The sequence below is a fragment of the Schistocerca nitens genome, chromosome 7 (genome assembly GCF_023898315.1).
Source record: "Schistocerca nitens isolate TAMUIC-IGC-003100 chromosome 7, iqSchNite1.1, whole genome shotgun sequence".
Taxonomy (NCBI): domain Eukaryota; kingdom Metazoa; phylum Arthropoda; class Insecta; order Orthoptera; family Acrididae; genus Schistocerca; species Schistocerca nitens.
The window spans coordinates 390506473-390520904 of NC_064620.1; the positions used below are offsets into that span (position 1 = coordinate 390506473).

Consider the following 14432-nt stretch of genomic DNA (forward strand, 5'->3'; position numbering starts at 1 on the left):
TTCTTCCTGTTTTCTCGATTGATCTGTATTCAGTGTTTCAAGGCCTATCCACTGTGTCAATTTATAACTAAATCTGAGGGGGGTGCGATGGGGAGGTTTCCTTGTGAGAAGCAGCCATTGAAGTGAGGAACGACATGTCGGTCAGTGTGCAGTGAGTGGTGCAGCTGTTTCTCGGCCACTGTTTATCAGTGGTCATTCATGCAGACAGACAGCTTGTTGGTTGTCTTGCCCACGTAGAACACAGCACGTTCATTGCAGCTTATTTTGTAGACCACATAACTGTTTTCACAGGTAGCCCTGCATTTGGTGGGATAGTTGATGCTTGTGACTTGATTGGAGTAGATAGTGGTGGTGTGATGATGTATGGGACAGGTTTTGCATCTAGGTGTATTACAGGGATTGAGCCATGAGGCAAGGGGTTGGGAGCAGGAGCCTTTGAAGGCATAACCTGCAAACAAATCCTGGGTAGAGAAATGGATATCTGCATAGCACCATCATATCTCAACCTATTTATGGGTCATCTAGAAGAAACGATATCATCATTTTCATGTTTGACTATGATTTCACACATCGATTCAAAATTAAAATGTCCAGCTTCATGGTCGAAAAGAATATTGCAAGACCAATGACCTTATGATATCTAGCAAGTCAACCCTCTTGAGAATGGTTACACAGTTTTCATTATTGTCATTTGCTGAAATCATCAAATTAAGATGATGGAGGTATTTCTCTTAGCATTTCAAGGATGCCCTGATCCACTGGCTGACAAAGAGCAGTCATATTTGATGGTTAAAAAAAAGCTTTGATTTCTCCTTTTGTGAGTTTGTCAGTGGCAGGATGCAAAGGCACATTATCAAAGAGCAGCAGAGCGTTCCTCAGTAAATTGTTGTCTGTTAAATATTTCTCTACAGTTCGCAAAAATTCATTTTGGAAGCATTCATCCATGCTTTTTTTATGAGAGTAATGAAGGGGCAGTGATTCTTGATTTTTCAGGTTCTTGAAAGCCCTTAGTTTCTGTGATTTCTGTATTAATGTAATTGTAATTTTACGGTTGCCAGTTGCATTACTGCAAGCCAATATGCGAACTCATTCCTTATGTTTCTTGTATTGAGATGCCACAGCTACCATTTTTGAAGCACGTGTTTTGTAGGGAGCATCTTGTAATTTAATCCACTCTCATCGCAGTTGTGTTCATACAACTGTTCACCAGTAATTCCTTCATCATCAGTTAACTTCAGACCATAGTCTTTAAACAATGGCACAGCCTCTTTGTCAGTGGATAAAGCCTCCCCACTTATGGTAATCTGGCGAATACCAAATCATTTTTTTTTTTCACTAATCCAATTGTCTGTGATTGACAGTAAATTCTGAATTTTCTCCTTCTATTTGCCACTGAAATTGCAATACTTTTTCTTTCAATACTGGCCCAGTATCAAACAGACCCATTCCTCTTTAAATGTTCGTGTAACTTTCAACATTCTCTTTCTTACTTTTATTCCACGTCCACTAGCTTGGGAAGCACACTGTTTTTCAATTTCTGCTCAATTTTTCTTCCAGTGTCTAACAGTACTTTTTCCTACCCTTAGGTCCAAAACAGTAATTTTGGCTGCTACCCCAGAGTCCAGTTACATTACAGCATATAGTTTATGATCCATAGTCACTATAAGCATTTGCATATTGTTTGATTAAAACACAAATAACCACATAAAACAATAGTTTAACAATGCACACACTTTGGAAATCTGATGTGGAACTGAAGGAACAAAGAACACAGACTTGCCAATAGAGCTACTCCTGTGCATTTTCATTGTTGTTTGTGAGCACTGGAAGAGGGCTACTGAGCAACATTTGTTGAAGAGTGGTTCCGGTAATTTATTTGATGTTAACAATACTGTATGTACCATATAATTATGATTCCAGGTGCACTAGAAGCACCAGAGACGCATAACAATTAGAAAGGCCAACTGACATTGTAGCTGGTGCCAACTTTCTAAATCTTTGAAAAAGTATAGTATGTACAATAAGTTGATCCTCATTTTATCACAGAGAAGTATTATTGTGATATTAATTAAATATATCAGATTAAGTGGGCAGGGTACTCAAGAGTTTACCGTAGCTAGCTAAGTAAAAGAGAAATTTCATTTTGTCTTACTCCATATCATTGCATGTTATGTGTTGAGGCAGCACTTGCCACACTCAGATCACTCCCTCTTCCCCTCGATGCATTTTCTTCTTTCAGATGTTTGTGTTAGCTTTAATTTGTGAATTCATTGGCCCTGAAGGTTGAGATCCATCATTTCTTTCATTGTTTGGCACAGTCTCCTAGGCCTTTGCATGTAATAGAGCTGTTACAAATATTGGGGTACAGTTTTGTTTAAATATTTTAAATGTCTATTGTGTCTAAAAGATCAGTGCATCTGAGTGCCATTGGAGGACATGGGTTCAATTCCTGGTATTACCAGTGATTTTTCCTTAGTGGGAGGACTGGAACAGGTTCCACTCAGCCTCATGATATCAACTGAGAAGCTACTTAAATAATAAATAGTGGCTCCAAGGTCTGGAAAGCCAATAATGACCAGAAGAGCAGTGTGCTGATCCATGCCTCTCCATACTACATCCGAGTGACGCCATATGGCAGAGGATGACACGGCAGCCGGTCGGCCTCCTATGGTCCTGTAGGTCTGATCACAGAATTTAGAGTGTAATTTCCATGTTGAGAGATACTGAGACAGTTGGAAATCTGAATATTTATTGTTAGGTGTTATCTATGCTCCTTGTTATCACACCTGTTAATAGTGGTTGATTTTAAAGTGATGAAATAGAAATTGTTGCAATGCTTTTTTTATTTATACTCATTTATACATGATTGCTGTCCACTACAAACTAGAACCAGGAGTGTATGACCAAATATAATAGCTGGTGTAATAGTTGTGTGGAAGTTACAATCATTACCGTGCTTCTTATCAGAAAATATATTTAAGATGCTTCACGATTTTTTTTCTGGGTGTGAGTCTGTGTTTATAACAAAATGTGCCTATGGGTGAAAATATATAGTTTTCCATGTGCCAGTCAGATAACTGTGCTTCATATGAAAGAAAATGCTTTTTTACTCAATTTTGTTCTATAAATTTAATAACAAAGAAATTAAAAAAAAAATCCTTGGGTTATAGTGGATGTTTCTCACTAGAGTTGTGAGGCCAATTTTTTATGATGTTTCCGCAGATATTTGTAAATTAGTTTTTGCAATGTATAGCTGGAGGCAGCTCAAACAAATACAGCTCATCATGGCTTTTATATGACACCCAATGTCAACAGAAAACATTGGTTTGTTTCCCGTTATAAACAAAATTTCTTTTAAAGCGGATTGTTGTGCGCTCATTTGATAGAGTGGCCCCAAATTAGTCAAGTGCGGTATTTGTTTTATCAATATGAATTAACAGGACACCAAAACACAAAAAAATAACCATTAATCGAGGAGCAACTGAGCAACAGCACTGCTGCTTGGCATTGACAGTCAGTCTGGACCAGGGTGGAGCTGTCACTGCCAGAGTACTAATTATTCTTTGTGTTTTACTGTACTTGTTAATACAGAGCAATAAAACTGATATCGCACTAGACTAATTTGAGACCACACTATTGACTGAATATGTAAAATTCTGATTTACAAATCATTTCATTTGTAAAGGGAAAAAAACAATACTTTCCTATGAGTCTGGGCATTGTATGAAAGACATGTTGTGCAGTATCTGTTTGGGCTTAGTTTAGTTACACATTGCAAAAACAAAATTGCTGAAACACCCGAGACAATGCACCTGAGGAGAGACACCCTGTATATGTGTCTCAACTAGATTTTACATATTTACTTGGTGGTAACAGTTCCTTGTTTGTTTTTATAGTGCAAAAGCTAGAAAAGAAATGGTACAAACAGCTGACCTTGTGCACAGTATATTCGTAAGTGTCTTGGAATAATGTAGTAACTAAGGTAGTTTTTGGCCTTTCACCAAAGTTATACTGAAGGCAGGTATTTGAGACTTACAGTTATGTGGTGTTGTAAAATTGCACACACTATTGCATTAAAGATTGTATTAGCATCTACTTAGGGCCTACTCCAGTCCAGCACATATAGTTGGTAACGTGTCACATGTTTGATGTCTGAGGATGGCACAAAATGCCAAAAGCCAGTTAATAGGCAAATAAAGTAAAAAAAAAGTTTAGCATATCAAGACAAGTGTTTTATTTCAATGTTGTTGTTCTAGGAGAATTCAATTAATGTCATAGCTTTGGGAAACAATTTAAAAAAGAAAGTGACAGACATACTTATGGTAAAAATGCTCTCAAATATTAATGAGTAATGGTAATTACTCATTGATAATAATTGTAATTAAAAAGTAATATATTGTGACCAGGAAAGGTATAGAAATTAGAAACTAAATCTAATTGGTACCATAAATAAAATGTAATGTAATGAGTTAGTAGGATGTGTGTGTGTGTGTGTGTGTGTGTGTGAGAGAGAGAGAGAGAGAGAGAGAGAGATAATTATTTTTTGTTTTTAATAATAATAATATTATTTGGTGCTTACAGGTCGTACAGAGATGGAACAGGAAAGATGAGACCATTTACTGAAGCTGTTCGCCCTTTAGTGCCTGTTCTTTATTTCCTAACACTGTGCACGCTGTGGGTGTTAAAATCGCCTGGTGACATTATTAACACTGACCCACGCAGTGTATATTTAGTCACTGGGACCATTTTCTCTAATATATGTGTGAGTTTATTAGTTTATTTTCAATACTGCACAAAAGCTTCTATCATTGCTTAAATCATGTAAAAGTGCTGAGCCTAACATTGTATAGAGAATACTGGCAGCCATTGGCTTCCATTTGCCATAGGTGTCAAAAGTGCAAATGACATTAGATGAAGCTATGCCAGTATTATGTACTACTATAGAGAGAGTTTTAATAAGTCAGAGTGACTAAAAGCTGGATAATAAGTAGAATACTCCACTATTTTCAGTCCAGTCCAACCTGAGTAATTGGCACAGAGTATTAAGTGTCATAAAGGAGTGTTATCATGGCAAGGGAATGGTATAATTACACTTAAGATTGGAAGAATGTTCACTCTTTCTGCTGAGTAATACTTCACTCCTAACGTGCTACTCATGTGTCACAGACTGAGGCCACAACAATGCAATAGTATAATGGGATGTATTGTTGGAGGCGAAGCTGTACCAACAATGTTTCGAGTAATCTGCGCACCTCAGTTTTTCGTCCTAAAATTCGGGAAAAAACATGCGCGTATTATTCGAGTATATACGGTAGTAATGAACCACAGCCTATGATAAATAACATATTTATTGTTGTTAAACATGTAGCAGGTTTGTTTGGAAATTCTCTCTGTAAAGCTTTAAGTGGACTTGTGTTGTGACATAAATTTATCAAGAGGCTGCATAGTGGTACACTCCTAATCGTGGTGCTGAAAGCTACCCAAGTTGTGAAACTACTTTGAGAATGTGCTATCGACAGTGTGCTGCACAATGGCTACATTGGAAAGGAGTTGTGATGTGGCAGCAGAAGTTTACATTAGAAGGGGTAACATACTCTGTCAGACAGAAGGAGAGAACCAAAAACATATTTCTGTTAAAACAGGGTTCCCACTGATCCCAAAATCCAAGCAGGAGACAAAAATCATCAGACCAAAACAATCAGGTCCAGAGCCATCAGACCATGTGTCCTTGGCCCTATTTGATGGATCAGATGATGACTATACTGTTGATGATACGGATGTCAGCACCTGCCGGAGAGAGTCCCTCAAGTAACCCCGCACCTAACTGTTACAGTCTTCCCACCACAGAGGAAAGACAGAGGAAAAGAGCAAATCGTCATCTTAAAGATGACTTCCATACTTCATTGGAACTTGAAGGGGTTCAGGACATGTGGAGGAACTACATTTATTAGCTCAGTGTAGACCAATGTGTTTATGTCTTCTGGACAGTCATTTTAAATTATCTTATGCTCCTGAGCTACATGGCTACATTCTCCACAAAAAGGACAACTTTAGTGCAGAGAGAGCAAAAGGAGGAGTGGGTATTTTTGTAAACAGCACCTACTACTCCTCACTTCTCTCCCTCACAACCAGCCTACAAGAAGTCGCTGTATCAGAGCTCATACATTATAGGTTGGCCACATCTTCTCTGTACCACCCAGGGGGTCCACAACTCTTTTGTGGATACGTGCGTAGCGAGCACGGGACTCCGAGCTAATGTGGCCTTCCTTCCTTTCCGGGCTGCACACCTTCCCTTTCCGCATCCTTCCCCATCCCCCATCTCCCCCCCCCTCCCCCCCTCACCTCTGCCTCTCGCCTCTTTCCTTCCCTTTCTCCCCCTCTGGGAGTATGTTTTGTGCCTACGTCCAGAGACGGATGCTCGAAACTGTAACAAATTCTTTGCTTTCTCCGCTTGCAAGTCTTCGTCCTTCCCTTGTCCTTCGCTTTTCCTTACCTCTTCTCTTTGCCCTTTTCTCTGCTGCGGCGTTTGAGACCTCTCTCCTTTCCTTTCCCTTTCTCTTTTTTCCTCCCTGTGCATGTATGAAGGCCGACCCACGCATTTCCGTGCGTAACTGGTGACTGGGTAACGCGTAATTCCCCGCCCCGGGTAGACAGGTAGGACACGTACGTACCCCCTGGTAACGGCCAGGCCCAGGGAGGGGTGATTACCCGAGCTGATACCTTCCGAAAGTGCCGATTGGTCCCTCCGTCTGTTTGTCGGGAGGTGTGATCTGAGGTGTGAACAATCACCTAAGGCGGGAGTGCCCTCAGAGAGGGCCCCCACAAGGAAGGAGCGCGCCATCGGAGATGCCGGTAATCATGGGGGATACTTTCGCAATGGTTTCCTCATCTTCTACTATGTCAGCTCACAAGCGTAAGTTCAATGAGTCTCAGCCACAGACAGTCCTTCCATCGTTGCCACAGTTCCTTGTTGTTTCTCTGTCTGACGAAGGTCACGACTTCTCCACTGTCAACCCTTCCATTATTCAGAAAGGTGCCGACACAATTGCAGGTCCTGTAAAGTCTTGTTCCAGATTACGAAATGGCACCTTGTTGTTAGAAACAGTCAGTGCCCTCCAGGCACAAAAATTGCTGCGTGCTTCACTGCTACACACCTTCCCTGTCCGGGTGGAACCGCACCATACTTTAAATTCATCACGTGGGGTCGTTTATACACGCTCCCTTGACGGATTGTCCGACGAGGAAATTCAACACTACCTGTCTGACCAGGGCGTAACGGCTGTTCACAGTCATGAAAAGGGTTGACACGAACATCATTCCAACCCGTACTGTCTTCTTGACATTTGACAAAGTTCAACTCCCATCGAAAATCAAAGCAGGCTATGAGATAATTTCCGTTCGCCCTTACATCCCAAATCCTACGCGTTGCTATCGGTGTCAGCGGTTCAATCACACCAGCCAGTCCTGTTCCAATCCGGCCAAATGTGTTACGTGTGGCAAGGATGCCCATGAGGGTGCTTGTCCACCTCCATCCCCTCGTTGCATCAACTGTATGGGTGACCACGCTGCTTCCTCTCGAGATTGCCCCTTTTTAAAGGCGAAAAGCTCATTCAGGAAATCAGAGTGAAGGAAAAGGTGTCGACCTTTGCTGCTCGAAAATTATTCACCAGTCGACAGCCCACCGTGCCTCAGCCAGGAAAATACAGCACTGTCCTTGCCTCTTCTCGGCCAACAAAGGAGGCGGCCATGCGGACTTGTGACCTTACCTTTAGTGCCACGGTCGTCAGATCGGCCAGCGCAAAGATCGCCCGTTCAACCTCCCCACTTTCGCCTGCCCACTCTATGGCTCACCCTTCATCGGGTTCTGCTAAATCTCGAGCCCAAAAGTCAGACACCAAGACTTCGAAAAAAGAGCATACTCGTGAAGATTTTTTACGTACCCTAACTTCACAACCATCGGTTCCTCCTTCATCTAAACATCATGTTTCCAAGAAGGCTAGTAATAAACCCAGTTCATCTCCTTCTCCGCCAAGGCGTGTCTCATCTACAGCACCACCTGGTGGTAATCGCCCTCGGCCATCTTCTGTGTTGCCGAGGCGCATTGCTGGCGGCCGATCAACCGGCCGATCGCTGGTGGCAGGAGCTGCTCCTGAACAACCTATGGATCAGGATCTTCTGCCTTCGGCTGAATGCCATTCCATGTTGTCGGTCGCAAGCTCTGAGCAGTCGCTGAGTTGACGGCAACCTTGGTCACATTCCTCCATTTTCTGTTCACCCTATGTCCATTATCCACTGGAATATCCGCGGCCTTTGAGCCAATCGGGATTAATTGTCGATCCTCTTACGATCCTACTCGCCGGTCATTTTCTGTCTTCAGGAAACAAAGCTGCGTCTCCATGACCAATTTTGTTATCCCCAATTTTCAGTCCGTCCGATTTGATCTCCCCTCTGTTGAAGGCACTGCAGCCCATGGAGGACTCATGATTCTGCTCTATGATACTCTCCATTATCACCCTATCCCCTTAAACACTTCCTTCCAAGCTGTCTCTGTCCGTCTTTCCCTTTCTGGATATACCTTTTCTCTTTGTACTGTATACATTCCATCTTCCACACCAATGGCACGAGCTGATCTCCTTCATCTTCTTGGCCAGCTTCCATCCCCTTATTTGCTGGTTGGGGACTTCAATGCCCACCACCCGCTTTGGGGATCTCCACATCCTTGTCCGCGTGGCTCACTATTGCTAGATGTCTTCCACCAAGCGGATCTAGTTTGCCTCAACACTGGGGACTCTACATTTTTGTCTGCCTCCACGACAAATTTCTCTCATTTGGACCTTTCGGTCGGTACTGTTCCGCTAGCTCGGCGCTTCGAATGGTTCGCCCTTGATGATACACACTCGAGTGACCACTTTCCATGTGTCCTTAGACTGCAGCCTCAACAGCCATATATGCGCCCGTGACACTGGAAGTTTGGTGAACCCGGCGCCCCAGTTCCTTTGTGGAACGCGGCATGCCGTGACGCAATACGTGAGTGGCGACGTGCTCTTCGCGTTTTCCGCCACCATCCTACTTTGGACAACTGTATCCGCTATAAGCAGTTCCGAGCGCGATGCCGTCGCATCATCCGCGATAGCAAGAAGGAAAGCTGGAAATTCTTTACTAGCTCATTTAACACCTTCACTCCCTCCTCGGAAGTTTGGAGTCGGATTCGACGGTTCTCAGCCGCACCTAGTTTCTCCCCGGTCTCTGGGCTCACTGTCACGCATGATACATTAGTGGACCCCGTCGCCATTTCTAACTCATAGGCTCAACACTTTGCTGAGATTTCAAGCTCTTCAAATTACCCGCCAGCGTTTCTCCCGAAGAAACGTGCAGCGGAAGTGTGACCTCTTGCTTTCTCCTCTCAAAATCGCGATAGCTACAATACTGTTTTCTCCATGCGGGAACTCCAACATGCACTCTCTTCTTCTCGCTCCTCCGCCCCAGGACCGGATGGTATCCACATCCAAATGTTGCTGCATTTATCATACCATAGTCTGTGTTACCTCCTTCGCCTTTATAATCGAATTTGGACCGATAGTACTTTTCCCAGACGATGGCGGGAAGCTATCGTCGTTCCTGTTCCGAAACCTGGAAAGGACAAACATCTCCCCTCTAGCTATCGCCCCATTTCTCTCACGAGTAGTGTATGTAAGGTTTTGGAGCATATGGTGAATTGCCGTTTAGCTTGGTGGCTGAAGTCCCGCAGTCTTTTAACACCTGCCCAATGCAGTTTCCGAAAGCATCGTTCTGCAGTTGACCATCTTGTTGCTCTCTCCACTTATATCATGAACAATGTTCTCTGGAAACGCCAAACAGTAGCAATATTTTTTGATCTGGAGAGAGCTTACGATACTTGTTGGAGGACAGGCATCCTCCACACACTGTTCTCTTGGGGCTTTCGAGGCCGGCTGCCCCTTTTTCTTCACGAATTTATGGCAGAGCGCACATTTAGAGTGCAGGTGAACACCACTCTCTCCCGTACTTTCTCCCAAGAAAACGGGGTACCCCAGGGCTCCGTGCTGAGTGTTGTACTGTTTGCCATTGCCATAAATCCGATTATGGATTGTCTCCTTCCTGATGTCTCGGGCTCCCTCTTTGTGGACGATTTTGCGATTTACTACAGCTCTCAACGGACCAGCCTTCTTGAACGATGTCTTCAAGGATGTCTCGATCGCCTCCACTCTTGGAGCATCGAAACCCGTTTCCGTTTTTCTCCCAGTAAGACCGTTTGTGTTAATTTTTGGCGACGTAAGGAGTTTCTTCCACCCTCCTTACATCTAGGACCTGTCAACCTTCCGTTTTCGGACGTCGCTAAATTCTTGGGTCTTATGTTTGACAGAAAACTGTGCTGGTCCTCTCACGTTTCCTATCTTTCAGCTCGCTGTCTGCGATCCCTCAACACCCTCCGTGTCCTGAATGGTACCTCCTGGGGAGCGGACCGAGTGGTCCTTCTCCGCCTCTATCGCGCCTTAGTGCGCTCGAAATTGGACTATGGAAGCATAGTTTACTCCTCTGCTCGGCCATCTATTCTTCGGCGTCTCGACTCTATCCACCACCGTGGATTACGTTTAGTGTCTGGAGCTTTTTACACCAGCCCTGTGGAAAGCCTCTATGCTGAGACTGATGAACCTCCGCTGTCCAGTCGGCGAGCTGTCCTTCTGAGTCGTTATGCTAGCCATCTGTCTTCCATGCCTGCTAATCCGGCCCATGACATTTTTTTCGACGCCTCCTTGGATGTAGGGTATGCAGGCCGCCCTTCCTCCCTACTACCACCGGGAGTCCGCTTCCATCAACTGCTCCATTCTCTTTCCTTCCGCTTTCCTAAAACCTTCTTGACAACTTGGGGCACAGCACCGCCTTTGCTCCGTCCCCGGATCTGCCTGCTCCGTGACCTTTGTCAGTTCCCCAAGGATGGTACCCCTTCACTTGTTTATCGTCGAGCATTTGCTGCTCTATGTGCACAAATGAAGGAAGCCACATTTATTTACACTGATGGCTTGAAAACATCGTTAGGTGTAGGGAGTGCCTATATTGTTGGCGACACCCCAAATCTATTTCGGCTTCCCGACCAGTGTTTGGTTTACACTGCAGAGCTTTACGCTGTTCTCCAGGCTGTCCACTACATCCGCCACCATCAGCGGATACAGTATGTTATCTGTTCAGATTCTCTCAGCTCTCTCCTCAGTCTCCAAGCTCTGTACCCTGTCCACCCTCTGGTCCACCGGATTCAGGACTGTCTGCGCTTGCTCCACCTGGGGGGCGTCTCGGTGGCGTTCCTCTGGCTCCCGGGACACATTGGTATCTGTAGAAATGAGGGGGCCGATATAGCGGCCGAGGCTGCAGTCTCTCTTCTTCGGCCAGCTATTCAGTCGATTCCCTTCGCCGATCTACGGAGCGTTTTATGTCGTTGTGTTGTTCTTTTATGGCACGCACATTGGTCGACACTTTCCCATAATAAATTGCGGGATGTGAAAGTTCTTCCCTGTGCTTGGACCTCTTCCTCCCAAACGCGTCGTCGGGAGGAGGTAATTTTAACTAGACTCCGGATAGGGCACTGTCTTTTTAGCCATCGACATCTTTTAAGCGGCGATCCTCCCCCACTCTGTCCCCACTGCTCTCAGCTGTGGACGGTAAGACACCTTTTAATTGAGTGCCCCTATTTTACTCCGTTACGCGCCCGTCTACAGCTGTCTCCTGATATATCGTCAATTTTAGCAGATGACACGCGCTCAGCCGATCGCGTTCTCGAATTTATTCATGCCAGTGAGATGACGTCAGTCATTTGAAGCTTTTTTTGGGGACAACCAACCCCTTTCTGTAGTGGATTTTTAAGCCTTCCTTCTGCTTTTAGTTTCTCCAATTTTTTGAGTTTTGTTCCCATTGCTGCTGGTTTCCATTTTCGTTTTTTACTGTTTCCTAAGTCACGGACCAGACGCTAATGACCATAGCAGTTTTGCGCCCTAAAAAAAAAAATATATATCTTCCCTGTACCTGTACTCTCACACAACCTAGATGAAGAGGCTCTCTGCAACCCCTGTGCTCAATTCTCCTGCCCCTACCTACTCTGTGGTGATTTTAATGCACATAATGTGCTTTGGGGTTCTGCAACCACGTGCCCCAGGGATAGAGCAATTGAGAGCCTTCTCATGCCTCATCTGCGTGTTTCTTGAATGTAGGGCAGAGCATGTGCTACAACAGAATCATTTGTGGCTGTCGATATTTTGGTATGCTCTTTGGCTCTCGCTCACTCCACTCATAGGGAAATAGTCAATGACATGCACCCAAGTGATCCCTTCCTGATGTGGTTTCTCCTGGCAGGAGAAGCGGTACCCGAAAGAAAGCCACCATGATGGGTGCCCAGTAGGGCAGACTGGGAACTTTACAACTAACTTTATGTGGAATCTTGTAGCCTTTTGGATAGTGAGAATGAAATGTGAAATGTTGCTGACTTATTAGAATGAAATGTCGCTGAATTATTAGAGACAGAAAAAGGTATGGCAACAGTTCCTGATAACCACAAATAGGTCTTCTAACAACGAAGTTGTACTGTAGACGTCAGGGAGGATTTTTGCATGAGGAGAGAGGTATCCAGTGGCTGCTGTACTGGGGATTGGAAGTCTCCAGACCAACCCATGTGAGATTGATCAGACTGTGGTGGCCTAGTTTTCCGTACTTGCCACCACCGCCAGTCAGGTTTCAGCTTTTTGGGACACTACAGAGTGGCTGTTGAGAGGGGAGTTGGGACTTCAGTTCCACAAAAGATGAAGAATAAAACTGCCCTTTCTCCACATGGGAGCTGGAATCCACATTCTGCAGCTTGTGACGTGTTATATGATCATGATGGGTCCATTATAGTACGTCATGGCACGTTACGATTCATGGCGAGAGACAATTTTAATTCAGCTTTTAAAACTTGGGAAAGACTGCACACATCCAAGTAATTATCACAGTGTTCTCCTCACTAGTGGCATGAAAGGACCAGATGGTCAACTGCTTGGTCAACTGCTGCCTTGTCTGGCTCATAGAATCCAGGCAGGTTCTTAGTCACTTTAAGCTTAGCTCTCCTGGAAGTGGCTGTGCAGCAGACTTCCTTTGCCAACGCCACTTAATGGGTATATTTTTTTACATTGTGATGGTCTACAATATGACCTAGGAAGCATATTATCCTCCCAGCATTCTTTGTTGATGACTTACTGTCCTTTGTTCCTCTTTGAGCCTTATAATGACGACTTGCAAGTTGCAACTGGCAGCCATTCGACGGTTGGGAGCATGGGCAGAGGAAAAGGATTTTAATTTATTCACCAAGAAGTCTGTGTGCATTCTTTTTAACCAATCACATTCTGTTTTTAACTTTTGGGAGTTGCAGATGGGGTATGCTGTTCTCAATTTTAAAGACAGGGTGAGGTTTCTGGGCCTCAAAATTGACTGAAAACTTACATGGTTGCCCCACATTATGGATGTGAAAAAATAGACCATAAAGCACTGAGTATTTTAAAATGTTTCAAACAATTCGTGGGAAGCAGATTGATAGTGTCTGTTCCAGTTTTACAGACCCTTCATGCGAATTCGGCTTGATTATGGGTGCATGGTGTATGGGTCCTCACGACACATTTATTTAAAAATAACAAAATTGTGAAAAGAAAAGTTGCTGCTCACTATATAGTGGAGATGTTGAGTCGCATATTTTATTTAAAAATGTTGGTCTTGGTGCACCATGAGGGAATTTGGCTGACCACTAGAGCCTTTAGAACCAGCCCTGTACCAAGACTTAGTATTGAGGCTTCACATCAGTTGACAACTCCTTATGGTGTGACAGGCTAATAAAACACAGTCCATGCCATGTGCATCTGCATGTCATACCATTGCTCAGTGATCAGTTAGAAGGCTTTTTCAGAATCAACAATAGGCGACGAGGTCCTGTGGGATTGTCTTGTAGTGATAGGTGTGGCTGGTTTCAAAGTTTTACACTAACGTTGGAGTAGATCGCCACCATGGCTCCTACAGAGACACAGAACCTTTTTAGATTTGATGCATTATAAGAAAGATTGTACTCCAGTTTTTACTTTTCAGTCTCTATTGTTTTTAGCAGTTAAATAAGCATCAGAGTTTTAAAGTTGTGTATATTGATGGTTTCAAATAAGGGGACTCCCTTGGCTGTTCAGTATCTTTCCCCAACTTTTTCTTCAGGATTTGTCTTTCCTGCAAACATACTGTATTTTCTGCAGAGGTCCAGGCGATCCTGAAGACAATGGAGCAGATGAGGCATCTTTGGGGCAAAGAGTTTTTCATCTGCTCTGAATTCATTAGTGTCCTACAACCATTGCAGCACATGTATTCAACAGAGAATCTGGATCAGCTAATACATAACCAGCTGTACTTCCTTCAATGGT

At 44.0% G+C, this 14432-nt stretch overlaps 1 protein-coding gene across 1 annotated transcript in view; it reads left to right on the forward strand.

Moving 5' to 3' along the window:
* The window catches only part of LOC126194717 (ethanolaminephosphotransferase 1-like), a 103228-nt gene that overhangs the window by 69585 nt on the left and 19211 nt on the right, over positions 1 to 14432 (forward strand). Inside the window, exon 6 of the mRNA XM_049932963.1 lies at positions 4582 to 4762. Within this exon, the coding sequence (XP_049788920.1) occupies positions 4582 to 4762 (181 nt within the window). The remainder of the gene's footprint in view (positions 1 to 4581; positions 4763 to 14432) is intronic.